The sequence below is a fragment of the Onychomys torridus genome, chromosome 2 (genome assembly GCF_903995425.1).
Source record: "Onychomys torridus chromosome 2, mOncTor1.1, whole genome shotgun sequence".
Lineage (NCBI taxonomy): Eukaryota > Metazoa > Chordata > Mammalia > Rodentia > Cricetidae > Onychomys > Onychomys torridus.
In genome coordinates this window covers 54,712,081-54,738,888 of record NC_050444.1, presented here as the reverse complement: position 1 = coordinate 54,738,888, position 26,808 = coordinate 54,712,081, and the positions used below count along the sequence as shown (strand labels likewise).

General features: G+C 49.4%; 1 protein-coding gene across 1 annotated transcript in view; it reads left to right on the top strand.

Annotated features, from left to right (window-relative positions):
* Positions 1 to 26,808, top strand: part of Ankrd6 (ankyrin repeat domain 6) — a 75,171-nt gene extending 48,363 nt beyond the window's left edge. The window contains exons 5-16 of the mRNA XM_036178919.1: positions 1,637 to 1,735; positions 6,639 to 6,737; positions 7,989 to 8,087; positions 9,702 to 9,800; positions 10,575 to 10,652; positions 14,147 to 14,251; positions 15,258 to 15,389; positions 15,726 to 15,911; positions 16,735 to 16,887; positions 21,328 to 21,441; positions 22,561 to 22,687; positions 24,570 to 26,808. Coding sequence (XP_036034812.1) covers positions 1,637 to 1,735; positions 6,639 to 6,737; positions 7,989 to 8,087; positions 9,702 to 9,800; positions 10,575 to 10,652; positions 14,147 to 14,251; positions 15,258 to 15,389; positions 15,726 to 15,911; positions 16,735 to 16,887; positions 21,328 to 21,441; positions 22,561 to 22,687; positions 24,570 to 25,120 — 1,842 coding nt within the window. The 3' untranslated portion in view covers positions 25,121 to 26,808. The remainder of the gene's footprint in view (positions 1 to 1,636; positions 1,736 to 6,638; positions 6,738 to 7,988; positions 8,088 to 9,701; positions 9,801 to 10,574; positions 10,653 to 14,146; positions 14,252 to 15,257; positions 15,390 to 15,725; positions 15,912 to 16,734; positions 16,888 to 21,327; positions 21,442 to 22,560; positions 22,688 to 24,569) is intronic.

Here is a 26,808-nt window from a genome sequence, read left to right as displayed (position 1 = left end):
ACCTTTGTTTACAACCCTTCCCGCTGGTCTGAGGCTCCGCGCCAGCAGCTCTAGTCCAGGTCAGTGTAGAAGTCAGGACCTGTGAAAGTCTACTAAAGGTGGGGAAGAGCATCCTCAGAGGCTGTTTCTTAGATGCACAAGTAAGTTGAATGTTTTACTTTGAAGAAAAAGAGTGAACCGGATGATTTCTTTCTTCAAAGAATCACAATGACGCATGTATACTAACCCGATGTTTTTAAGTTGTCAAATCGTAAAATGTGGGATTTTTGTATTTAAGTGCAGTGCGGCCTCTGTGTCTTCTTCCCCCATCGGCTTTTCATTAAAGTATGATATATGTGCAGAAAAGCTCACAGACAGTAAATGTGCCCAGAGTTCCTCAGCACATCCGAGGGCTCCGCGTCAGGAGTGGTCCCTCTGCAGCCCAGAGCCCTCCTCCGTTTCCCTGTCTCTTGCTGCGGCTGCTGCTCCTTTAGTGGTCCCAGCCGGGCCTTGTGGCCCCTCGCCCTTCCCAGCCTTGTCTTGGGAACCCTGGCTCTCTTCTTGGATACCAGGTGCATTGGGCCTTAGCTCTTTTGGGCACATCTCTGGATGGGCATAACTGGAGAATGCACTCCTGCCCCGGATAGGAACATGTGTGTTCCTACCTGCCTGTCTTTCTTTCTCTTTCGCCATTTTTTTTTTTTTTTTTTTTTAGCTTATATTTAAAAGCCATTGAATCTAGAAATCTTGTTTAGCTTATTCACAATCACTGTTTCTTCCATGACTGGTCATTTAGAATCCTGGGAATTTTATACTAAACTAGGGACAATTGAATTTTGATAAAGAGATGGGTATGGTGTTATACGCCTTTACTCTTTTTGTTTGTTTGTTTGTTTGTTTTTAGTTTTTGGTTTTGGGAGACAGGGTTTCTCTGTGTAACATTGACTATCCTGGATCTCACTCTGTAGACCAGGCTGGCCTTGAACTCACAGAGATCCACCTGCTTCTGCCTCCCGAGTGCTGGGATTAAAGACGTGTGCCACCACCGCCTGGCTATGTGCACTTAATCTTAGCTCTCATTTGCTCTCTAGACTTGAGGCCAGCCTAGTCTATGTATAGAGTTCTAGGCCAGTCAGGGCTAAATAGAAAGGCCCTCTCTTAAATACATAATACAGTTTTTGGTGAAGAAATGGGGTTGGTGGATCATTACCCACTGGGCTCCTGGGCCTTATTAAGGCCCATGGGCAGGGTTTTTTTTTTTTTTTTTTTTTTTTTCAGGGATCAGGAACATGGTGGTGCCTAGGGGGCAGTGGAGGTGGAAGGAGTGACAGTGTGCCATCTCAAGTGTGGTGTTTGTTATTGACAAACTGTGGGAGGCCTGGAGCCTTTCTGGGTGGCCTGCTTCCAAGGAGCCTTAGGTCCTGGCCCAGGCACCCACCTGCTGCACCTCAGGAGGTTGTTTCTCCTCTGTGCTCTGAATAGCTCTTGCCCTCTGCTGTCACTAGGAGAAGGAGAGACTGGTCAGTCAGATATTTTTCTGTGCTCTGTGGTTCTGATGGGCCCCGTGGAGGAAGGCCCTGTAGCCACCATAATATGTTGTTTTAGTGAGAAGAGCCAGACACTGGGTAATGTGCTGTCTTCCAATGTGTTTCCTCAGGACGGGAATACAGCCCTCCATGAAGCCGCCTGGCATGGGTTCAGCCAGTCAGCCAAGCTGCTCATTAAAGCAGGAGCCAACGTGCTTGCCAGGAACAAGGTGAGGCCCAACAGTGACCTCCTCCTTCATGGGTGAGGAGGGTCATGGGAATCTTTGCCCTGGTTTGTCTCCTGTCCATGAGAACCATCAGGCAGAGCTCACTGGGGCGTGGAGAACCCGGTAAGGCAGGCTCACCTAGAAGGCTCCATGCAGAGGTAGGAGGGCTGGTGCTCCAGGCAGGGTAAGCAGCACAGTCCTGAGACCCCGCTAGTGTGTTATGAGTGTAATGAGTTGTGCAAGAACAGGACAGAGGAGTGCATGGTCACAGTTACATGCCTCAATGCTAATGCGGATAAAACCGAGCCTGGATATTAACATACTTGAATTTAGACTTACTAATTGTGGGTGTTTTTATTTTTGTCCCTTTCCCAAAATTTCAAAACTGAGCTGATTATTTCTCCAGCCATTAGGAGCAGAGACACATGTTATTTTAAAAGCAAAGGAAGCACTGTCGTTCCTCTTAGAACATTTGCAGCAGCATTGAGAAGGGGTTGTCTTTTCTGTCCTTGGATGGCCAGGTGGGTCTGTGGTTAGTGTGTAAGGAGCCTGAGGGTTTCCCACAATGCACTTGCAAGGTTGGTGACCCTGTCTGGTGGTCTCACACAGAGAAGTGGAGGAGTCCTGAGTCTGTGCCTGGGGAGGAACAGCAAGAGATCCATGCTCAGTATTACACAGATCGGCATGTGCGTGTGCACACTTGAGAGCGCGAGTGTATGTACACACACACACACACACACACACACACACACACACACACACAGAGTATGGCACAGTAGGACCGGAAAACCAAGTGTCTGTAACCCAAGACCCCGCACACACATCATCACACAAGGTCTTCAGGTGCAAGGGCTGATACTAACCAGCCAATCAGAAATAGTCTCCATCAATGCTGTGATTTCTCTGACCTCACCTGCTGGGGTGCCTTAAATGAGAACTGGAGACACTCTAACGAGCTCAGCAGGGGAGGTAGTAATGTGGGGTCCCAGAGAACCTGCTTCAGCTGCTTTGACCTTTGACATCTCTCGGCTCTTGCATTGGCTTTCTGGAGTATGGTGAAGCGGGATGCTCTAGCCTCATATAGGCACAGGCAGAACCGTTGCTCCATCTCCCTCATTTTCCTATGTGTCTCCTCTCTGACCTCTTCTCTAGGTCTTACCTCTCCTTCCTCTGTCCCTGCTCATCATAACTGTCCCTGACTATCCCAGCAGCCTCACATTGAGTGACTAGCATGAGCTTGCTGCCTTCCCATCCTGCTGTTCCGCTGGCCAGAAACATTTCAGTGACTAGCCTGCTCCGCTCTGCTGTCTCTCTAGCACATGCTCCCCAGCCTTTAGTGGGTCTTGAGAGACGTCCTGGTGCCTCCCTTTTAGATACAGCTCTTCCTTACCTCTGCCTCCAGCCACCTAAGCCAGGCCTTCCAAGCGGCCCACTGGGCTGCTCCACAGCCCTCTGCTGGCAGTCTGTGGTCACATTTCTTTCTTTCTTTCTTTTTAAAAATATAATTTCTTATTTAAAAAAAAAAAGGGTTGGGAATTTAGCTCAGTGGTAGAGCACTTGCCTAAGCACAAGGCCCTGGGTTCAATGCTCAGCTCAAAAAAAAAAAAGATTTTCTTTCCTTTTACATACCAACCTGTCTCCCCTCCCCCCACCTATCCCCATCCCACCCCCACCCGCTCCTCATAGAGTAAGGCCTCCCTTGGGTAGTCCACACAGACTGCTATTCCATGTTGGGGATGGACCTAGCCCCTCCCTCCTGCATCAAGGCTGAGTAAGGCATTGCACCACAGGGAATGGGGTATAAAAAGCCAATTTGTGGCCTGACAGCAGTGGCGCACACCTTTAATCCCAGCACTCGGGAGGCAGAGCCAGGTAGATCTCTGTGAGTTCGAGGCCAGCCTGGGCTACAGAGTGAGTTTCAGGAAAGGCACCAAGCTACACAGAGAAACCCTGTCTTGAAAAAATAAAAATAGTAAAAATAAAAAATAAAATAAAAAGCCAGTTTGTGTACCTGGGGTAAGTCCTGGTCTCATTGCCAGGGGACCCACAAACACATCAAGCCACACAACTGTCACCCATAGTCAGAGGCCTAGTTCGGTCCCATGCATTCTCCCCAGCTGTCAGTCCAGAGTCCATGAGCTCCCATTAGCTTGGGTCAGCTATTTCTGTGGTTTTTCCCATCATGATTCTGACCGCCCTTGCTTATAATCCTTCCTCCCTCTCTTCAACCGAACTCGAGGATCCTGGCCAAGTGCTTGGCTGTGATCACATTTCTTGTGGTTCCTTCGTGGGCAGAGAAGCCTGTGGGACGCCCCCTGCAGGCAGCATGTAATCAACAATGCTTGAAGCCTTGTGTCCTCTCGGGTGGGCTGTTCCATTCCTTCTAGATGGTATATAGTCTGGATTCTCTTTTTGTGCCGGCTGAGAAGTAGGTTGTTTTGGTTTATGAACAGGTAAGTTTGAGCCAGGAGCTAGTAGAACTAGTAGAGTCCTTGATTTAGACACCTGTGTTTGGGGCACCTTTGGGGCCACAAACCAGCCCAGGTCTGTCTGTTGTACCACACTGCCTCCTTTCCATATAGGGCTCCAAGAGGAATGAGGAAAGTCACTAGTTCTTTCTTAGGACAAAGTGGAAAAAGATTCGTGTCCTCCCAACAAGGGATGTTTACATTCTGCAGACATCTTCTGAGGGATCTTCTAGAAAGTGCTTCTTATTTAGCTAAAACAGCATCACATCGGAGAGACAGTACCCATCATTTGGGGTGCTGATCATGCATCTACTGTAGGCCACATGTTAATGGCAGGTTTGAAGGTGAGGTTTTCATAAAATGTGTTTTTTAGGAATGAATCATGTCTCATGAGTTCAGACAAGTGTATGTGGTGTGTAACTGCCAACACCAACATAGAATGTTCGTCACTTCAGAAAAGTTCTTTTGTACCCTTTGGTGGCAGTCCCAAAGTCAACCCCTCCAGGCTGCTAGCAACCACGCTTCTGTGTCGCCTTTTCAAAAATAAGCCTTGTTTCCCTGAGTGCTTGAGACTCCCCCATGTTGTTATACTTGCTGCTAGTTCAGTCCTTTCTATGGCTGAATAGCACTGTACTCTGTGTATGTAGTGCATGTTATTAACCCAGACTTCGGTGTCCTCCCTCCCTCCCTCCCTCCCTCCCTCCCTCCCTCCCTGTATTCATTTTATTTTATGAGTATGAGTATTTTACCTGCATGTGTATATGAGCACCGCATGTGTATATGAGCACCACATGTGTGCCGGGTACCTGCAGAGCATTGGATCCCCTGGAACTGACTAGATTTATTGATGGTTGTGAGCTGCCTGTGGGTGCTGGGAATTGAACCTGGGTCCTCTGTAAGGGCAGCGAGTGCTCTTAATTTGTGGGCCATCTCTCTAGCCCAATGTTTACTTTTCTAGATCAAAGTAACTTCCTACATAATTGATAGTTCTTAGTGACAAAGTAAACTTCGGTGTGCTATATTTTTAGAACCATTGGATTTCTTTTTATTTCACTCCTTGTTTTCAGCTTATATTTAACCACTGCCTTGAAGTCAGAGATCAAGAGTATTTAAGACATAAGTAGATGCTTTGCTCTGGATAGCTAAGTTTGCCATGGTCTCAGCCTGGAAATTAAAACCTCAAAAAAAAAAAAAAAGCCAAAACAAACAAACAAAACAAAACAAAAACAAAGCCAACTCTAAGCCAGGCTTGATTATCCGAGAGATTTCTCAGAATGTGAGACCTCAGCTGCTGGGTCAGGCTTCACCCCTCAGGCTGAGGAAATCAGAGTCCAGAACAGCCACAGCCCTGCACCCAGGACCTTGAAAGCATCCCCATCCCGGTGCTTGTGGTGTGGAGTAGGGCAACAGGGAGGGTAGAGACAGCCTCTCTCGTCAGGCCACTGGTTCGACTTCCCCAGCCTAGTGATGATGCCCAAGGCTGCCTAGAGCCGTGGTTGTGAGTAGTTAAGTGCTGTTGAAACAGTTCTGATTTATTTCCTTCTTGTTTACTTCAATGCTGTAGTCTTTTTTTTCAGAAAGTATACTACCTGGAGTTTCTGTAGACACGAGGTTTGGAGGAGGGGAGGCGAGGGGAGGGATGCCCCAAGCTGTGGGCAGGTGAGACCACAGCTTGCAAGGTCAGTGGGACAAAGCTCCCAGCCTGTGTTTGACCAACGTGTGCTCAGAATACCGTACCTGCTTTTCCCATGAAGTAATGAGAAAATGCTTTCCTAGGGTTAATCAGCAGCTATTAGAACCTCTGTTTCCCTAGAATCAAAGAGTTCTGTTCACACTGTGGCATTTGCAAAATTGTTGTGGACATTTTTCTGAGGTGGTGTTTAAATATGGTAAGCAGTGGTATTGCCTCTTAGGTCAACATTTTTCCATAGTTCAAGTGTTTATGTTTTAAAAAGTCGAAGAATAGGCATCTCAAAACAGGCATACAAGTCACATGTTAGTCCCGCCCGTCCTGCCCCTTCCCTCCCAGCTACTGCGCATTTGACAGAGTTATCTCTGAACTGGGGTTCAGAGCTGCACACATACTCAAGAAATACAAGGACCAATGAATACTCATGCTCAGGGCCTCAGGAAGGAGGGCTTAAGCTCCATCTCTGGTCAAGCAGTCAACCTAAGCACGCGAAGTGCTTTTATGCATGGCTTTAACTCATGACAGGCAGAGGCAAGGATCAGAGCCAACGTTTAGGGACAGAGGGGCTCTGCAGCCTGTTTGGACTCTACATTCACAGTTCTTGTGTCTGAAACACCAGCTGGGGTCTCTGTCATGATGCGGACTGTGACCATGGCTGGATTCTCCCTGAGTGAGAGTCTCCGTGTGCAGGGCAGGGCTGTGCGGGTATCTGCTGCTAACTCATCCCTCCTCTCCTCCTCTCTCTCAGGCAGGGAACACAGCTCTGCACCTGGCCTGCCAGAACAGTCGCTCCCAGAGCACGCGCGTCCTCCTGCTGGGTGGCTCCCGGGCTGACCTCAAAAATAACGTGGGTGAAAGTACCAGATCTTCACGGGTGCTCTCTGTTGTATTACCTTGGGAAAGAACCCTAAGCAGAGTCAGTGTTAATATCTAGACACCATGTGCTTGGGGCCTAATCTTTAAATGAATTTTTTTTTGCTAATTTTCTAAGGGACCATTTAGGGGAAAATGCTGCTTCCTCCATTTGTGTCTCAAGTTTACTTTATCATTTCTTTGCCATGTGTCTGTCAGGACTAGAAGGCTTGCATATCAGTAGTCTTCAACCTGCGGGCTGCGACCCATTTGACAAACCTCTATCTCCAAACATATTACATTACGATTCATAACAGTAGCAAAATTACAGTTCTAAAGTAGCAATGAAATGATTTTATGGTGTGTGTGGGGGGGTCCCCACAACATGAGGAACTGCATTAAAGTGTCACAGCATTGGGAAAGTTGAGACCCAGTGCTGTAACTGTTTCAGAACATCTCCCCACATAGAGCTTTGCACGGCTGCTGTCTGGGACAGTGCCAGGCAGGGCTGTCCTGTGACACTCAGGAGCTAGCCTCTTCCAAGGGCAGCTGTTGCTAACTGCAGTGTCCTTCCCATGAGCAGGCAGGGCAGTGGTTGTAGACAAATGTCACTAAAAGGACTTGAGAACATCATACGTCCTATGTTTTCTGGGGAGAGCCTGTGGTTTAAGCTTTTCTCAGAAACTGCCAATATCTCCCTGTTTGGAGCAGACTTGTATAATATAGTTCTAGAATTCACTGTGCTGAGTGGCCATGATCATCTAGACAGACGGAAAACAGCAGCAGGAGCCTACAGAACACTGTGGCAGTCTGTCTCTGAGTTGTCACAGCCAGTGGGGGCTGGCCTTGCCCACAGAGAAGGAGTCTGAGATTTTCTGATTTATCAGTTCCTAGGCTGTCTTGCTCATAGAGGATGTTAGCATCCTTCCGGCCGTGTGAGGTCTCTGCTGGGAAACATTCCAAAGCAACACTGTTGGTCTAACTTCATTTATTTGCTGTAGGGAGGCCAGGGTCCCTGGAGCCTATCACCCACATTAGCTTTTCCAAAGTGCTCATGGGAGCAGGTTTCTAGTTTATATACACAAAAGCAAAGCAAAGGCTCTTGGGATTGGAGCAGCTGTGTTGAAGGGGTGGTTTATGGTTCAGGCGGAGACTCCCTACTGCATAGGCTCTAAGAGATGACCTTTCCTGTTGTGTTAGGTTTTGTAACTGCCGACTCTGCTGAGACTTCGGTTTCTGTCCACAGGCAGGGGACACCTGTTTGCACGTGGCTGCGCGGTATAATCACTTGTCCATCATTAAACTCCTCCTCAGTGCTTTCTGCTCTGTTCATGAAAAGAACCAGGTCAGTGCACGTGCCCTCTTCGTGGCCACGGGGTACAGACGGGTGGAGGCTGCTGGGAGGTGCTGCCCTCTGGCTTGTCTGGGACTCCACCAGCACTTTTCGGTATGGGGATCTCACTGTTGCAGTGGCCCTGGCTTGCCTGGCCACCTCCATCCTTGGACATGTATCCATCCATTCCTGTGCGGGTCACCACAGTTACATACTGAGCATTTCTGGGAGATCAGGCTGCGACTTGTGCTTATACTGTGATGTTATCAAGAAAAAAACCTACAAAGAGGAATGTGATGTAGAAGGCAGCGAGGGAACTGAGTGTCTCATGAGTCCGGCTCTTCCATTACCTGCACTGCCCCTTCTGTGCGAGCTGCTGAGGCTCCTGTTTCTGTTGGCCTTTGACGGGGCCTGGGTGCATAAACCTGGAATGAAAGCTAGATTAGACATAGCTATAACTGTGGCTTTGGCCCTCTCTGGCGGCTTATGAGAGCCGTCAGGGACATTATGATGCCGCCCTGGGCCCCACCCCATGTTAAGGAGCCCAGGTTCTTTGCTTTAGGTTCAACAGAATACTTTTGCAAATCTCTCTCCTGAAGGTGTGCCAGGTCAAGATCCATTAACTGGTCAAAAGCTATTCCCCAATAGCTTCCAGGTCAGAGGCTACCCACCTTTCAGTCTCCACCCACCAGCCTTAGCAGCATGTGATAGTCACCCTGGAACTTAAAAAAAACAGAGGGGGAAAAAAAAAACCTCCCGTCTCAACCCCACCCTCAGAAATCCCCACATCCAACCCACACTGTACCTGAGTGAAGTCCAGTCCAGGAGTGGGACCCTGGCCTCGGCACTTCTTAAGATGCGGAGTCATTTCCGCAACACACGTGACTAGTGCTGTGGGTGAAATAGGCCTTTGGCTCTGCTCAGAGATGGCTGCATTTTCACACTGCCTACAAATGCAGACTGAGGCTCTGTCTGCTCTGGCAGGGGAGGATGAATCTCATTCTCTTGGGTCTGTGTGGCCCACATCTGTCATTCTCTGTGGAAATGACAGCCCGCCTTTGGGAACTGGCTTCATTTCAGGGCTCATCATCCGAGAATACTTTGTATAAAGAGAATATGAAAACTTAGAGGCTGGAAAGGGAGTGTAGAAAACAGTCAGCCTTAACCAAAGCCCAGGCCTTTGTATCCCCACCTGAGCCTGCAGATGAACAGTCCCAGGCTCCCTGGTCCATGCAGCTGGCTGAAGGCCAGGCATAGTCCTCTCTCAGCTTTCCCTCAGTCCCAGCTCAGAAGCTAAGTGCTAACTCTAACCTCCCTGGGCTGATACACGGTCCAGGGTAACATGCTCTTAGCCCCTCAGCCTGCCTCCCAGAGGCTCGAAGGCCCTCCATTCTCAGCAACCCAATTGGTCCTCTTCACCTCTACATGTGTGACCCTGGTCTGTAGCTTCTGGACTCCATGTTATGAATGAATGCATTGACCACACAGCTTTTGGGGTCTCTTCAAGGCTTTCACAGTGAGCTTCATGTTTGTAGGGTAAATCCTGGTTAGTGCCCTAGGCAGAGATGCATAGCTAGCCAGGAACAAATATGCGAGTTTAGCAAGCTGTCATCTGGTTGCTTTCAGGCTGGAGACACAGCCCTGCACGTGGCTGCTGCCCTAAATCACAAGAAGGTAGTTAAAATCCTCCTGGAAGCTGGCGCTGACACGACCATTGTGAACAACGTAAGTTGAAGCGCAGCGGAGAGTTTCACAGACCCCCAGCCCCTGGAGATGCAGTGAGCGTCACCCTCCACAGGTGCTGGGACCCTCATCCGGATTGGGCCAGCTCTGAGCAGCCCTGGGACTTAACACTCTGAGACACTGGGCTGGGGTGAGCAAAGCCTGGCAAGAAGAGAGTTCTGAGGGGTTCTCAACAAGCTGGCGTGCTGGCCTCATCATCTGGCATGATGGCCTCCTGGCCAGTGTGAACCCAGCTAAGAACTCACTGTCTTTCTCTCCAGGACTCTGCACTTCCATCCTCCCCTTTCTCAGGATGCCTGATCATTTCTGTAGGTCCCCTGGCTGGCACCCTTCTTCCTCCAAGGCTCTGGGGCACTGAAGCTAGTATTATCTCTGTGGCTAGCTCACCCTGCCCCCACACCACCCTCCTCCTCCGTTATTGCTCTGAACTGGCCTGGTGCTGTAGTTACTCACCTGTGCGTGGTGACCAGGACACACACTCCTTTGGAATCCCACTGCCAGCCACTGCTGGTGTTTAATTTTCACAACCTACATCACGGCTGTAGCTCTGTGCTAGGACTGCACCTGTGGGAGAATTGGTGCCGATAGGTGGATTTTCTGATCCTCTGTGTCGCTCAACAGAAATGTCCTGCCCTCTGAGGCTAGCGAGCATTGCCGATATACGCCACTGCGGAGCTGAGGCCGAGCGTGATGGAGAGTGGAACTGCCCACTCCTGGGGTCCCTTTCTCACCTGTCTTCCCTGCGTCTTTCCTCAGGCAGGCCAGACCCCTCTGGAGACTGCCCGCTACCACAATAATCCTGAAGTTGCTCTGCTACTCACCAAGGCTCCCCAGGTAGGTGTTGCAGCATCTTCCTGATCATGTGGGGCTGCACGGTAGCTGGGGTGCCTCTGGCTGTGATCTGTCGAAGCCAGGTGAAAATAGATAAGAATGGGTGGGCTAAGAAGAGAGTCAGGGCAGTGTGTCTGTGTGGCGCCAAGCCCCGCTCCTTACCCAGGGTTCCATTCTCGCGCTGTGGTGTGATCTTGCTACTGCGAGCTTCCTGGACTCTGCCTTCTCAGCTGCCCAGCGAGGGAAGAAGTTCCAGTTTAGAACACTGTAGGAGAAGGCTGTGCTGGAGGTGGGGCTGGTGCCTCATGCAACACATGGGACAAAGGCCTTGGAGAAGTGACGGGGCATTTCCCAGAAATGTAGGTCAGGGGACCATCCTGTCCAGACAGAACAGTAAACAGAAATGTAGGTCAGGGGACCATCCTGACCAGACAGAACAGTAAATAGAAATGTAGGTCAGGGGACCATCCTGACCAGACAGAACAGTAAATAGAAATGTAGGTCAGGGGACCATCCTGTCCAGACAGAACAGTAATAGCCACCAGAGGCAGTGAAGTGAGATAGGTTCTCCCCTCTTTTTAATTGAATCTGGGTACCTTTGTCTTTGCTCTGAGATGATGGTTAACTGAGGTTGACATTAGGTAACCATAGGAATTTGTAATTCTGGCATCCTGAAATCACAACTTTTTTTCCTTTATACTTACATCCTCCACAGACAGTTTCTCTGTAATCGGGCCTACCTTTCCCATTCTGCCTCGTGCCATAGCTAAGACAGGACGACGTTCTGTAGCCATCACCATTACTCATTCTAATGGAAGCAATTGCTTCCTTAGTGTTGGGAAGGCAGGCTAGTCCAGAGCAAGGCTGAGAACGCTGATTTGTCCAGCTTATTGAGGCTCAGAGAGTGCAAAGAATCTTCTGAGTACCATGCTGCTAGTTCCCAGACCCTACGTGTCACATGATCCCCTGAGTACCATGCTGCTAGGACTTGGGCCTAGCATATCACAAGACCCTCGTTTCAATTAATTTTAAAGACACGCTCCTGTGCCTGGCAGCAGTTTCCAGACTGTTGACAATTCTTCTCTTTTGTCAGAGGGACCACCCTCTTGCACTTGGAGCAGGTGCTACTCAGTGGTGTCTGGACATCCATGCACGCTGATGTGGGCAGCAGGTGTGAGAAGCTGCTGGAAATGTAATGCCCCACTGTAGGGAGCATGTGAAATCCTGAGGGAATGTGTGTTGTTGACACTTGAAGGGCCATGTCAAGGACCCCAATGACTCAGACCCGGAAGCAGCAGAGCCTTCCCCAGGTGATGTTGGAGGGATGGCAAAGCCAATGAGCCCCCAAAGCTGAGAATGGAAGGACTCAAAACCCTCCTGGTCCAGGAGTGGATGCTGAAAGTGTATGCAAAAACTGCCCACCAAAGCTTTTCCCCCAGATATTTACGATCTGAAGACTGTCGTCACAGAGACTGCGCATACTCAGATTAGCTGAACCTGCTATCTTGTCAGTTGGATAGCATGCACCCTGCCACCTCCCTGTTCAAGTGTAGATAATAAACAGCCTGAGCTTCTAGTGTTGCAGCCACTCCATCAGAGTGAGCACAGCCAAGCCAATCTCAGCTTTGCTATGTCTGTGTGTCCATGTGTCTGTGTGTCTGTATGTTCTTCATTCCTTTGTTGCCCCTAGTCAGGGTCCTAGGACCCCATTCCAGCTTTGTGAAATATAGAAAAATGCTGGTCTGTCACAGTCAGAAAGTAGAGACTGTCAGGAGTTTCAGTTTCAACATTTGGCAGTTGATACCCACTCAGCCCTGTCCCCAGTCACACACTGGGCAGCAGGTCTTGTGGGGTGCAGATTTCACCAGGCACACTGAGAGCGTTGTGTTTTTAGTCCACCTGTCCGCTGTCTTGCAGAGCTCAAGGATCTTCACCTTCACTATCTTCCTGAACTGGTCTCCTTTGGCTTTCTGTTGAAACATGGCCTAGGGGGCTGGAGAGATGGGTTGGGAGCGAGAACAGCGGCAGAAGTCCTGGTCCAGTTCCCAGCACCCACCCAGGAGCTCACAGCCATCTGTAACTCCCGTCCCAGGATCCAGTGCCCTCTTCTGGCCCCTGTGGGCATGGCATGCATGTGGGCTCATACATAATATAATACGTTCTTTGCATAATGGGTTGTTTTTTTTTTCTTTTGAGACAGGGTTTCTCTGTAGCTTTGGAGGCTGTCCTGGAACTCACTTGGTAGACCAGGCTGGCCTCGAACTCACAGAGATCCGCCTGCCTCTGCCTCCCGAGTGCTGGGATTATAGGCGTCCGCCACCACCGCCCGACTGCATAATGGTTTGTTGCTTGTAGTTTCACACATAACCCGGTTTGTCTGTAAAGAAAAATCCTTTTGTCGAAGCCTTTAGTTAAGTATGGTGGCCACAGCAGTACTGAGAAGAGGCCTTTCCCCAAGATTCCTGTAGTCTGGACAGCGCTGCCGATGCTCTTTTTGGCCCACATCACACTGACAAAGGCTGTGGGCCTTGCAGTTCTTTCCAGTCAGTGAGGACACTTGCTGCCACTGCTTTGTGTCACTTGTCAGATATGACAGCTGTGGTTCACAAATGTGAAGAATTTCAGGCTTGAGGTCAGCTGTGCCGATGTAAGATCCCACGCAAGGTGAGCAGTCAGCACGGGTCACTTTCTCAGACTCACCTCTGAACTGTGGCCAGCTGGCGTTTGCAGCAGTGACCCTGAGACTTTCATATTCTTACATACTGTGGGCCAGAAGTTGAAGGTTCTTGGTGCCTCCGATCTGTGTGCAGTGGCTAAGGACAGGCAGTGACGGCAGGTACAGCCATCTCCTGCTCCCAGCTGACCCTAGCAGCTCCCCATCTTTCCATTTGTTGAGGAGTCCCGAGCATCCAAAACCATGTGCTAGAACTCCTTGTCCAGTTGCTGCTGGGCCCCCCACATCACTGTTCCATGCCCTTGTTGGTTCCTCTTTACGCATTGTTAGGGGAAGGTACCAGGCCTCCTTGGGGAGCCACAGTTAGTCTGATGGCCGACAGATACACCTCAGTGATGTCAGAATTAAACTGACGGGTTTTTTGCACACACTTTGGTCAAGGGAACTGGAAGGCAGAAAACCAGACTGTCTGGAGCAGGGCCGCCTCCTGACATGCCATTCATTCCTATCCTGGTTTTTACATAAGTGGCTTTCTCTGGAGTTAGGCTATGCACCCCTATCTGACCATGCCAGCCTAGCACATAAATGCCTGTTATTATTAAGTCTCTTGTGATCAGAGACAATGTACCACCCATTCCTGGGTCCCTTTTGTGCTCAGCACAAGACTACAGGGGTATAGGAAGTCCAGAGTTTTCTGTGGCTGCTAGTGTTTCCCACCAGGCTGTGTGTCCTTTTGAGGACAGAGAGCCACGCCCAGGGCCCTCTGCCACGTGTCGATGCCGCGTCCCTTCAGCCCTGTAACGATGATGTTTGTCTCTTTCAGATCTTGCGTTTTAGTCGTGGGCGAAGCCTGAGGAAAAAGAGAGAGAGACTCAAGGAAGAGAGGAGGGCGCAGTCTGTGCCCAGAGATGAAGTGGCACAGAGCAAGGTATGGGGGCCTCCCGCAGACCTCAGCTGCCCGCTTGCCTAGCCCGCTGCTGCCTTCCTTGGCCGGCCCTTCCCACTGGGTGCAGGGTGTACGTGTGGGTGAGCATGGCCTCCAGCCTCCCTGGGTGCCTGGGTGCCTGTGGCCTTCATCCCATAGTGGACACACTGTACTATGCCCTGAATTGTGCAGAGCTTTGGTTCTGCAGCTGGGGTGCCCATGTTGTGAACTGGGGCCTTGTTAGTAATGTGGATTCCCAGGGCTCAGCTTGAACCTGCTGGACTAGAGCTGTGGGTGGGGGCAACGTTGTCTATTTAAACAAGCCCCACTGGGCAAGCTGCTTCCTTGGGTTCTAACTAGAGAGTGGAGCAAGGCTACTCTCCTGGCTTCTGTGTGTAAGTCAGAAAAGGATGGCACGGGGCACACCGGGATTGCATAGTACATGGAATTCAAGCTTGACTTGCAGATTCACCCCCTCAGCAGGTGCCATTGTGCCATGAGCAATATGGTATTCCTTGTCAATGTTTTTTGAGGGGACAAGGTCTCACTGTGTAGCCCTGGCTGGTCTGGAATTTGCTAGCTAGACTAAGCTGGCCTTGAACTCCCAGAGAGCTGATCCGTCTGCCTCTGCTGAGATTAAAGACATGTGTGAGGTGCCCGGCTCTTTGAGAGTTCTTGGCGGGGACTATGATGTAGAGACCTTTTTGGACACACAAGATGTTGTTACTAATCTGGGTGTGGTGCCTCACACCTTTGATCCAAGCCCCGAAGTATGCAGACAAGAGCCCACTTCGTTTCATCCAGATAAAAGCCCAGCCAGCCATCCATCCATCCATCCATCCAGCCAGCCAGCCAGAGGTTCTCACTGAGCCTGGCCACCATGCAGAAAGCTTCTGTCATTGGCTGATGTGACTTCACTATTGGATGGAGTCTTGTAAGCACAAGTTTACCCAGCGGGGGTCAGAGGCCAAAGGTTCAAGTGGAACAATATGGGGCTTTTCTTTTGTAGGGAAGCGTCTCAGCAGGAGACACCCCCAGCAGTGAGCAAGCTGTCCCCCAAAAAGAAGAAGCTAGAAGAGATTGCCCATCAGCTTCCCAGGAGCCCAGAAAGGATGACAGGAGGAGAAAGTCAAGGCCAGAGGTGAGGAGCAAGCAGGGGCCGGGTTGGGGGGGGAAGCACATTTGGGGTTGCCTTGGAGGAGGGTCTGTGGTGACTTGCCCAGGCGGGACGCCATGTCTCTGGTTGGGTGTTTGGGAATATGAACATAAGTATAAAATCCACCGGCTTTAGACCCTGGAGAGGGTTGCTCACGTGTTCCTGGGTGTGCTGCTCTGAGCTCAGAAGCCAGGTGGGGTTCTTTAGTTTTTGTTTTTGAGACAGGTTTATACCATGTAGCATGGAGATGGGAAATGCTGGCAGGTGTCACTCCAGTGGGTGTTGCGGGGACTTAGGGGTGGCGGCTCCTCCTTCCCACAGGTGTCAGCACTATCTGACCCCACCCCAGCAGCAGACCAACAGCCTGGACACCAAAGGAACCCACACAGTCATCACCACCCCAAAAGGAAGAGCAGACATCGATGTTGGTCCCCACCTCCGCCCCATGGCTTCAGGGCGTACCAGCTCTACACACTGTACCGAGACGAGGATGGGAAAGTGATGCAGGTATCACAAGCCCCACGGGCCGCAGATGCCAGGGCTGCTGAAGCCTGTGCCTGGAGGTGGTGGCCACTCAGGGCTTGACTCAGTCTGACGGGAGCCACAAGCCCCCCCCCATCCAGACAGATGTACCATGCCATGTAGGCCCCAGCATTCTGTGCCATCCTTAGGGCACTTCCGTCTTGAGGCCCCAGAGTGGGTGGGTTCAAGCCTCTTAAGATAGGTTCTATCTATGCCCTACCCTCTGAATCTTCGTGCCTTTGGACCCAAAGCTCAGTCAGGGATATTCCAAAGCTAGCTTGGGGATGGGTTCTGTCCTCCTGGTCTCTTTTGTCTCCCCCTGGCACCCTGTGTGGCGTGGTGGTCACCCAAGACGATTTTCGGATAAAGAAAGCCTGATATGCTAATGTCTGCCCCCCCCCTCTCTCTGTTTCTCTGTCTCCCCCCGTTTTGTGTGTGTGTGTGTGTGTGTGTAAGGGAGAGAAAGAATATTTGTGTGTGATACAGTAGTGTGCATATGTATTTGAGTACACACTCCTGTGTGTGTACTTGCAGAAGCCAGAGGAGGGTGCTGGGTTCCCTGCTCTATCACTTTACATCTTATCCTTTGAGACAGGGTCTTCCACTGAAGCTGGAGGCCAGCAAGTCCCAGTGATCCTCCTGTCTCTGCCCCCACAGCTCTGGGATTACAGATGTATATGCCTGGATTTTTCCATGGGAGCTAGGACCTGAACTCAGGTCCCAGGCACACCTTTAATCCCAGCACAGCGAGTGCTCTTGCCCACTGAACCATCTTTCCAGCCTCTGATTCTGTTTTTATTCCCCCCAGGCACCAATAAAGGGTTGTCGCTGTGAACCTCTAATCCACAAGCTGGAGAACCAGTTGGAGGCGACTGTGGAGGAGATAAAAGCCGAGCTGGGATCAGTGCAGGATAAAGTGAACACAAAGCTGGGACAGATGGAGAGCAAGACGCAGCACCAAGTAAGCCAGTGCTCAGCCTCCTGACGACAGGGGTGACAGCAGAAGATGATTCTGAGATGTTAGGGCTTGTGGTGTGGCTCAGCCTTGGGCATATAAAGAAAGTTTCGGTTGTAAGAGCCATGTATTCCTGCCAGGCATAGTGGTACATGCCTCTAATGCCAGCACACAGGAGGCTGAGTCAGGGCATCACAAATTCAAGGACAGTCTGGACAATAGTGAGACTTTGTCTCCAGGAAGAAAGAGAGAGAGGAAGAGAGGAAGGAAGGAAGGAAAGAGATACAGATAGACAGACTGAAAGAGACAGAGAGAGGGAAGGAGGGAAGAGAGAAAGACAGACAGAGAGAGACAGAATCTGGGCAGTGGTGGCGCACACCTTTAATCCCAGCACTCAGGAGGCAAAGGCAAGTGCACCTCTGAGTTCCAGGCCAGGCTGGTCTACAGAGTGAGTTTCAGGACAGCCAGGGCACAAAGAGAAAGCCTGTCTCTAAAAACAAAAAACAAAAACAACAATAAAAACAAACAAACAAGACAAAAAAAGAAAAAGAAAAAAGGAAGCAAGGAAGGCTGGCAGGCAATACATTCCCATTACAGAACTTTTTTTTTTTTTTTAAGATTTATTTATTTATTATGTGTACAGTGTTCTGTCTGCACATATCCCTGCAGGCCAGAAGAGGGAGCCAGATCTCATTACAGATGGTTGTGAGCCACCATGTGGGTGCTGAGAATTGAACTCAGGACTTTTGGAAGAACAAGCAGTGCTCTTAACCGCTGAGCTATCTCTCCAGCCCCAGAACTTTTTTTTAAGAAAGAGAAAAGAAAAACAAACATTAGCAAGAAAAGCAAATTACCCACAAGCCTGTAGTGATTAAAAAAGAAAAACTATTGATACTCAAATTTATCTTCTTCATCTATGTTCTTCTGAGACTGGGTTTCATGGAGTCAGGCTTGCCTCGGACTCCCTTTGTAGCTAAGGCGGCCTCAGACTTCTGACCTTCCACCTCCCCTGCCCGAAGGCTGGGGTTGCAGGGCTGCACATCTGGTCTCACGTGCTGGGTTCTGAACCCAGGGCTTCGTGCGTGTTAAGCACTTATGGAGTGAGGCGCACCACCAGCTCCTTTGTTCAGCTTTTCTCAGGAAAGTGGAGAGAAGAAGATAATGAACGAGCTCATGCTCTCATCCTCGTCCTGAGAGTCAATGGACTTTCCGGTTTGGTTTTAAGACAAAGTGTCACTCTGTGGCCCAGGTTGGTCTTGAACTCTGATCCCCACCCAAGTGCTGGGGTTGGGAGCATGGGCCCCACGTCCAGCTTCAGTTCTTAGTCTGCTGCGTTGAGTCCCTCTTACTGCTCACTGGTCCCTCTTCTCACACTGGGGGAGACTGAGTCACCATGTCCGGCCATATTACCTCTCAAGTAGCTCAGTGTGCCCCACTAGGGATAAGCACAAAACTCATCACATCTAAGAGAATCAACAGTAATTGCACAATATCTGGCCCATGTTCAGACTTTCTCAGTTGTCCCTAAGTATTTTGTTTAGTTGTTTTTCACAGGTTATTTATTCATTTAACCTTTTGAGACAAAGTCTCCAGTAGCCCAGGCTGTCCTCAGACTTATTAGGTAGCTTGGCTGGGTGGTGCATGCTGTCACACCCAGCTGTTGGGTTAATCTTAGCTTAGGGTCCTTTGTGCGCCTGACTGCTGGTTCTGTGCTCGCTCTGAGCACCCAGTCCCTCCCAGCTTTCTGTCTCTTCGGAGCATCCATGCCGGTTGTCTCTCAGGGCCTGCTGCCTTCTGGATCTGTTCCCTAGTTTCTTCGGGGGTGTTTGTGTCTTCAGCCCTGCACTTCCGCCCACAGAAAGGTCTGAGGCCATGGTTCACGGTTCTGAGAGTGTGGTCCCTAGGCAGCAGCCGCGGAGGCTGGCGAGGTGAATTCTTGGGCCTATTCCTGACTTACCGAGTTGAGTTTAATCACCATGACTGGAATTCTGAGTGGATCCCACAAGCTTGTGAGGAGCAAACCCTCCAAGTGCTGCTGCTAAAGTCTGTGAACAGGGTTCAGCAGTTAGTTAGGATCCAATAAATACTTCTGCAGGCATAGTGATGGCTTGCAGTGTGAACTCCAGACTGCCCTCTGTGTGGAGGCAGGGTCAGGGTGCTTCACGGTCACTGATGCTAAGGTGGGCCCTTGTTCTCTTCCTCTGTGGAAGTACACTTTCCTGTCACTAACAGGAAGTGTGCAGTGAGTAGGATTTTTCACTAAGATACACTTTAAGGAAACATAGAGAACAATATGTTTGGGGGAAGGCCCCCCACTGAAGGAACGCGATCCCTAGTGGCACTCCCTCGGCTTGCTCCCTTCTCCTGGCAGGCTTTCTTGAGCGCACAGACCCGCCATATGATCTCCGGATCCCCATGGACCCTTCGGGCAGCTTTCTTTCCCATCCCGCAGTGTGCCTCACGGTGCAGCGCTGTGTGGGAGGATATTTGCATATCCTTTCCCTCAGTTCTGTACGTCACAGCACTTTCGTTAGCTGCATAACATTTGTCTAGTAATGCAACATAATTTACTTAAGCACTTATTACTGAATTTTTTTCTCCTACGCTCATGAATAATATTAAGATAAAAGTTTGCATATGTGTTTTTTGGCTACTTCTCAGATTTGAAAATGTTTTTACATTTAATTTAGTGTGTGTGTGTGTGTGTGTGTGTGTGTGTGTGTGTAGGTCAGAGGGTGACTAGTTGGAGTTTGTTCTCTCCTTCCCTGTGAGTCCCAGGGACTGAATTCAGGTTCTGGTTCTCAGTCTTGGTGGCAGATGTCTTTACCTACGGAGGCATCTTGCTGGCCCATTCTCAGACTTGGGCTTAGTGTTAGGATAATTTGGTCCAACATTAATGCTCGAGGCTCTTGATGAATCTGGCAGGTTACCTCCTAAAGAGGTGCTACCTATTTATATTCCACCAGTATCTGAGTTTCTGTCTCACATTTTTTTTTTGTTTGTTTTTTTTTGGTTTTTTTTTTCTGTCTCAAATTTTTGCCATCATTTAATATTTTATTTTTTCAAGTTTGTGTTAAATGGACATTGCTGAACTAACTCTGTCTTTCTGGTAAAGCTGAACTAACACACATTCTCTCTCTCCCTCTTTCAGACAATATCTCACGGTGTAACTCTGTTGGCCTAGAACTTGCTATGTAGACAAGGATAGCCTGGACCTCATAGAGGCCCTCCTGTCTCTGCCTCCAGCATGCTGGATAAAGGGTGCACCACCCACCCACTGAGGCTGAACATTTTTTCTGATTTACTTATCTCTTGCATTTTGCGGAAAGAATATTCAAAAACTCTTCCGGTCATGATGTACCCTCAGAGGACTGTGCCAGATAGAAAGCTAGGTGCTTAGGGCCTCCGGGTAACGTGGGGAGGGTGGCAGATTGGTAGGTAGGGTCAGTCCTCTTCCCAAGTGTCAAGGATAGGACATGAGCCGAGCAGTGTTAAGTTGGGTGGCTGGGCCAATGCCATCACTTTCCAAGAAGCCCTGCACACCTTGGGTGTGGATGTCTCTAGCAGACGAGGAGAAGGCATCCTGGAAACAGGGAGAGTGAGCAGTTCCCAAAACCCCCTGGGAACCCAAGAGACACAAGAGAGGGGCTCACCTACCCCTTCTGGGACTGGTACAACCTCACTGTGAAAGTCTGTGTGTATCACCAACACGGGATGGCTCACCATGAGTCCTTGTGGGTGGCTCCTTCTAACACTAGCTTTGTCCTCTGTATTGGACCTTGTCAGATCAATGAGCTTGGTCTAGCATAGGAGTTGGGGCCCTACAGGAAATGTTACAAGGCCCCAGAAAGGTCTTTGACTAAATGATGGCAGTCACTTGTTCTCTTAAGCAGTCTTTGAAATAGTTTCTGTTCCTTTTCTGTGCATGCTTTGACTGCCCTTAATGAAGCAATGGTAAACACATCCACTGGAGTTTTTAGATAGTTGTGCTTATGATAGCTTTGGTTCTTACGTTCTAGGGCCTATCAGGTGTTCTCTGGAGAACTCTGCTGGGTCTACCTCCATTGTCCAGGGTCCCCGAACCAAGAGAGACCTCTCCTCTTGATCCTGGGTCTTCCGCTTCCTCCTCCGCCCTGCCTTGTGGGCGTGACCATTCCTGAAGCCTCAATGGGGGTTGGAGCTTCCAGGCCAAGGCTGGGATGGCTACCCACTACACCCCGCCTACATTTCCTTATGTTGTGTATTTCTGTGAACTCATGGTCTATGAGGAAAAGGGACAACAGTGACATTACAGGAAGTGTGTGCAGGAATTCTGGAAAGCTAGAGTTTCATACTGTGAAACTAGGGTGGAGGGAGCCTGTTGTGTGGACGCTCCTCGTGAGTAGAAGCCAGCGTCCATTCTTAGACCATTTATTTCAGCAGGCGCTCTGTCTCCTTGAACCCTAGATGTGTGTTTTGGACAAACTGATGGGGGAGCGCCTGTCGGCGGAGAGAACAGAGTGCCTGAATCGCCTGCAGCAGCATGCAGCCGCTGAGAAGCAGGAGGGAGAGAACCGGCAGGTAAAGCCAGCCAGGCCTTCGCTGCTGAGTCATGCCTGTCTACCGCGGGTCCAGGTCTGAAGACCGTTTGCATTCCATAGCCTGTGGTTTTGTAGCCCCAGTAAAGTTAGTGGCAAAGAGCAGGCAGTCCTGCTGGAGCCTCTTGCCGAGTCTGCTGGAAAGGCCATCTTTGCCAGAGTCAGTTCTGTGATTTGGCTGGTCATCAGTTTCCTTTTCAGGAGTCTACGGCCTTTCCAGGTCAGCAGGAATGGGATGAGTACCTGTGGGTTTGTGGGAGCAGCCGAACCCAGCTGGTTTGGAAGATGTGCAGGGCGGGTAGGCATCTGAGTTCTGGATGACTTACAACCTTGGTGTGGTGGTCCGTATAGCCAATGGGGGGATGAATAATGGCTAACCTTCAGCTGTGCCACTTGGAACCTCAAGTATCATGATTTAAAAGTTCATTCTTAGGGATCAGAGAGTTGTTGGCTTAGTGGTTAAGTGCGTCCTGCTCTCTAGAGCACCCAGCACCCACGTTGGCTTGCTCACAACTGCCTGTAATTCCAGCTCCAGGGTACCTCACTCCCCTCCTCTCCAGCGGTACATGCACATGTGTGGCATACATTCCCATACCACACACACATTTTTATCAAGGGGTGGGGGCAGAGAGAAGATGTGCATGACAAGGCACATGTGTGGAGCTCAGGACGACGTGAGAAAGTGAGGTCTCTCCTCCTACCATGTGGGTACGTGGGGGGGGGGGGGTGTTGAACTGAGATCTTCAGACTTGGCAGCAAGTGTCTTCACTGAGCCATCTTATCAGCTCGTAAAATACATCTTTTAAAATAAATTTTTTAAAGGTTATTTTATTTATTTATGTGTGTGGGTGTTTTGTCTGCATGTGTGTCTATGCACCATGTGGGTGCCTGGTGCCCTGGGATCCCCTGGGACTGAAGTGAAAGACTGTAAATTAGTTGTGAGCTGACATGTGGGTGCTGGGAACAGAACTCAGGTTCTCTAGAAGAGCAGTCTGCTCCTAACTGCTGAGCCATCTCTCCAGCCCCCACAAAGTTCATTCTTGAAGCTTGAATTCAGAAGCCTTACCAAATTCAATCTTTTGTGTATTATTTGTTATTTTAGATGTCCTTGGTGGACGAATTAAAAGCCTGGTGTATGTTGAAGATCCAGAATCTGGAGCTGAGGCTTTCTGGAGAGTCTCGGACCTGTAGAGCTAAATCCACCCCATCTCCTTGTGACTCCTCTCCAGGTGACCCACACAAAGAGAGTGTCAGACAGACCCACTCCCTGTCCTTCCTGACCTGAACACTGCGCATGCGCCAGAGCTGCAGCAAACACAGTGAGGTTCAAATGTTAGGACGTTTCCAGACATGTGAGAGTGAGGAGAAGACAGGCACACTGACATGTGTCCTGGTGTGTGACCAAAAGCAGCCTGGGGAGAAAAGACTTTTCGGCTTAAACATCCCAGGTCACATCCATCACTGAGGGAAGTCAGGGCAGGAACTCAAGGCAGGAACCTGGAGGCAGAGACCATGAAGGAAAAGATGCCCAGCTTGCTTTTTTATACAGCCCAGGACCACCTGCCCAGGGGTAAGAGGACCCGCAGTGGGCTGAGCGCTCACACATCAACCATTGATGAAGAAGATGCTCCACAGACTTGCCTATAGGGACCTGACGGAGGCATTTTCTTAGTTGAGGTCCTCTTCCCAGATGACCCTAGCTTATGTCAAAGTCACAAAGCAACGAGCACAATGGGGGTCAGTGGAGCCTGAGGATGAGGGTGATGAAGGACCAACTTTCTTCTGGGCAGGCCTTTCCCCTTTGCTCCTTCTCAAGGAGCCCTTTGCCTTTACCTACCTAAACCTGCAACCTTTCTGAAGCAGTGGCCTGTGTCCAGAGCTTGCCCTAGGTGTAAGCCATGACTTAAATGAAGACTTTTAAGCTTCAATAAGTACACTTGATAATTTTTAAAACTAGCATATGTTCATTGTGCAAAATGATGGTTCCATTATATTTCCACACACACCCATCATCCCAAATGCCCCCCAGTACCTCCACTTCTGCTAATTAATTTCCTCTTTCCCAACAGCCCCTCTTCTATGTTATGACTTTTAAGTCTAGATTCTAGTTGGACATGCTGGCGCATGCCTTTAATCCCAGCACTCAGGAGGCAGAGGCAGGTAGATCTCTGTGAGTTCAAGGCAGGCTGGTCTACATTTTGAGTTCCAAGACAGTCGGAACTACACACACACACACACACACACACACACACACACACACACACACACACCTTGTAAAGACATTAGAGCTTGGTAATTGGGTCCTACTGGGGAACTTTGATAGGTCAAGTGCTTAATATAGCCCTATCTGTCTCCATGGCTTTATCTTTGTACCAGCAATGTTGAGAAACATCTTGAGCCAACATTTCATGCTAGGACTAGCTATGAAGCTGCTGTAGTGAATGGAATGTGGGTCGAGTAATGCTGCATACCTTGCTCTCAACTCTGCTGTAACCCTAAAATCACCCCCCTCTCAAAAGAGTTGCTGGTGGGGTGTGGTAGCAGATGCCTTTAATCTCAGCATTTAGGAGGCAGAGGCAGGTAGATCTCCATGAGTTCAAGACTACAGAATGAGACCCTGTCTCAGACAAGCAAAGAAAATGTCCAAGAAACAAATTGGTATACAGGCTTACGTCCCAGAAATTAAGAGTGTGGGTGTATACCTCCTCATAGATCAGCAGTGTTGAGACGCTTTGAAGTTTTGGCATCCTTAGGATCCAGAGACGTCTAGGACAGACAGGACAGGCTTAAGGAAAGGCCAGAAATCTAACCTGTATGCTATTTCTGTGGCTAACATAGAATTTAAGAGAGCCCTGATGAACTAAGATGAGAATCCTGGAGATAAGGGGGAGGGGGGGAGAGGAGAGATGGGAGGAGGGAGGGAGGGAAAAAAGGTGAAGGAAAACTCAGAGAAGTGGGTGAGTGGTGCCCGGAAAGGTAGAACAGTGGGTGAGTAGGTGGTGCCTAGAAATGCTGAGGTTCTGAGGGCTCCAGGACCCTTAAGTGAATGAGACCCCAGTCCTATGGCTAAATATGGACAGGCTCTGACATTTGTTTCCCCTTTAAAAACAGCTGTAGACCAACCAGCGGTAGCTTCCGGGCCAGCGGTAGCTGCCAACAGCTCCTGTCAGGTTGTGAGGCCCAAGGACAAGGCACTCAGTGCCACTGCTGCCCAGAGACAACAGCACGAGCAGTTTCCCTCCGACTGCACAGGCTCCCGGGTAAGGAAGGGTAAGGCCCAGGCAGCCTCCTGTGCCTTGAATGGGGCTCCCAAGTGTGATCCACAGACTGGTTCCTGTGCCAACAAAGGCACTCAGACCAGGAAGTCTGGGAGAAGCGGGCAGACCAGGCATCGGGGCCAGCAGCCAGCAGCCAGCAGCCCCTGTGGGCAGCAGCCGTTGGCAGCAGGCAGTGATGTTCGGGATGCCTCGCAAGCCCTGGAGCTAACCCAGTATTTCTTTGAGGCTGTTTCCACCCAGATGGAAAAATGGTATGAACGGAAAATTGAAGAAGCACGAAGCCAGGCCAGTCAGAAAGCCCAGCAAGATGAGGCCACACTGAAGGAGCACATCAGAAGTCTGGAGGAGGAGCTTGCCAAGCTGCGGACCAAGGTGCAGAAGTAACACCCGGACCCCGAGGTGAACCAGTGGGGTTTCTGCTTGGGGACAGCAAAGTCCCTGTGTCCCAGGAGCTGGTGATCATGTACAAAGTGGAACTGCCTTTGAAAAAGTCATTAATCTGTTATGGACACACACTTCTGTGCTCTGAAGTTACAAGGACTTCACTAGTCACACTGAATCCCGGAAGCTTGAGGAGGTGCGGGCCTCACTCCTAAGTCTAAACTTTAGGCCAGGTTCATAAAAGGCAAGCCACACCAAGAAGAGAAGGTATGTGCCGAAGTCTATGAATCGGTGATCTGAAGTATGTCCGAAGCAAAGATTACTCTCTGGGAACTCTACAGGTGGTCATCCATATCCACATCAACACACCTGCTGTGCCTAGATGGTCCTAGCAAGCCAGGACTCAGCTGCAGGAAGCCCTTTTTCTCCCTTGTAACTCTCAAAATGCTCATCTTTTAACTGGGGGAAATCCGATTTTGAGAGGAAATACATTTTAAGGACCTCAGTGTCCAGAATGTCTTAAAATAATTTTAAAGGTCATGTATATAAGGAGTAATAGTGCTGACTGGAAATGTTTGTCAAATGAGAAAAGTGTAAACCACTGGTCAGTTACTGTGTTTTTAGCCAAAACAACTGAGCTGATTACTGGAAAACATTCATGAAACAACTCCAGCCAGTTACCTTAGACTACCTTTCTGGATTCAAGTTTTTTTCCCCTGTATTTTGTAAAGAATTAAGGCAATTTCATGGAAGTTTAATTTTGAATAGACTTCTCTCACCGAAGACCATCAAGGTAAATAATTGACTAACTTGACATCAGAATACTGAATATAATGTACCAGACTGAGGTGGTGAAGACATTGTAGTCAAGACCTTGGATTTCTCTTGCAGTCCTTTGCATCATGGATTTTATCAGTCTCCACACGCTCCACATATGCACAGAAATTCAGTCTATTTCTCTAAGCCTAAAAACCTAGTAACTGCTGTCCATGAATTGTGACTTAAATGCTGTTCATTGAGCCCCAGAGAAGTGATGGTCGTTCAGTAATAGTATGCGGTTAGCCCTTTGTCAAGCCAAGGTTTTGTTTTTCCTTATAATGACAATCCAAGCATACAGACATTTCTGTAAAAGTAACAGGGCAGATATTTTGAGAACAGAATCCAGTGAGTTGTTATTTCTTGTGACTGACCTGTCTCTGTCCTCAGCATCTTGGGAGGTACAACCCTTTCCTAGTCTCCTTCACTGGGGTCCTGTCTTCGGCTCACTTGCCCCTGAGCCCTGCTGTGACATGACTGACAAGATGTCACTCACTCCTCTGGGATCATCCCTGTTATACACCAAATTATTAGGAACAGCCTAATACTGAGTAAGAGATGGAATCCTGAGCTCAGTGAGTTATGCTCCAAGCAGTTGTTTTCACTATTAGAATCCTTATTACCTCAAGATATCCTTGTTGAGAAATGCAGAGATCAACTGTAATTGAACATCAAGTCTAGACCATGATATACCTCCTACCCATCAGAAGCAGGCAGCTTATCACTGTGAATTGGACATTTTTGTCAAGGCATTAAGCATACAGACCAGTCTATTGAATAAGGCCAGCCAGCCCCTTACACACAGGATTGGCTTCCTAAGTGGTGGTTGGTTTGTTGTTGGGGCTTTGCTGCGTACCTTAGACTGGCCTTGAACT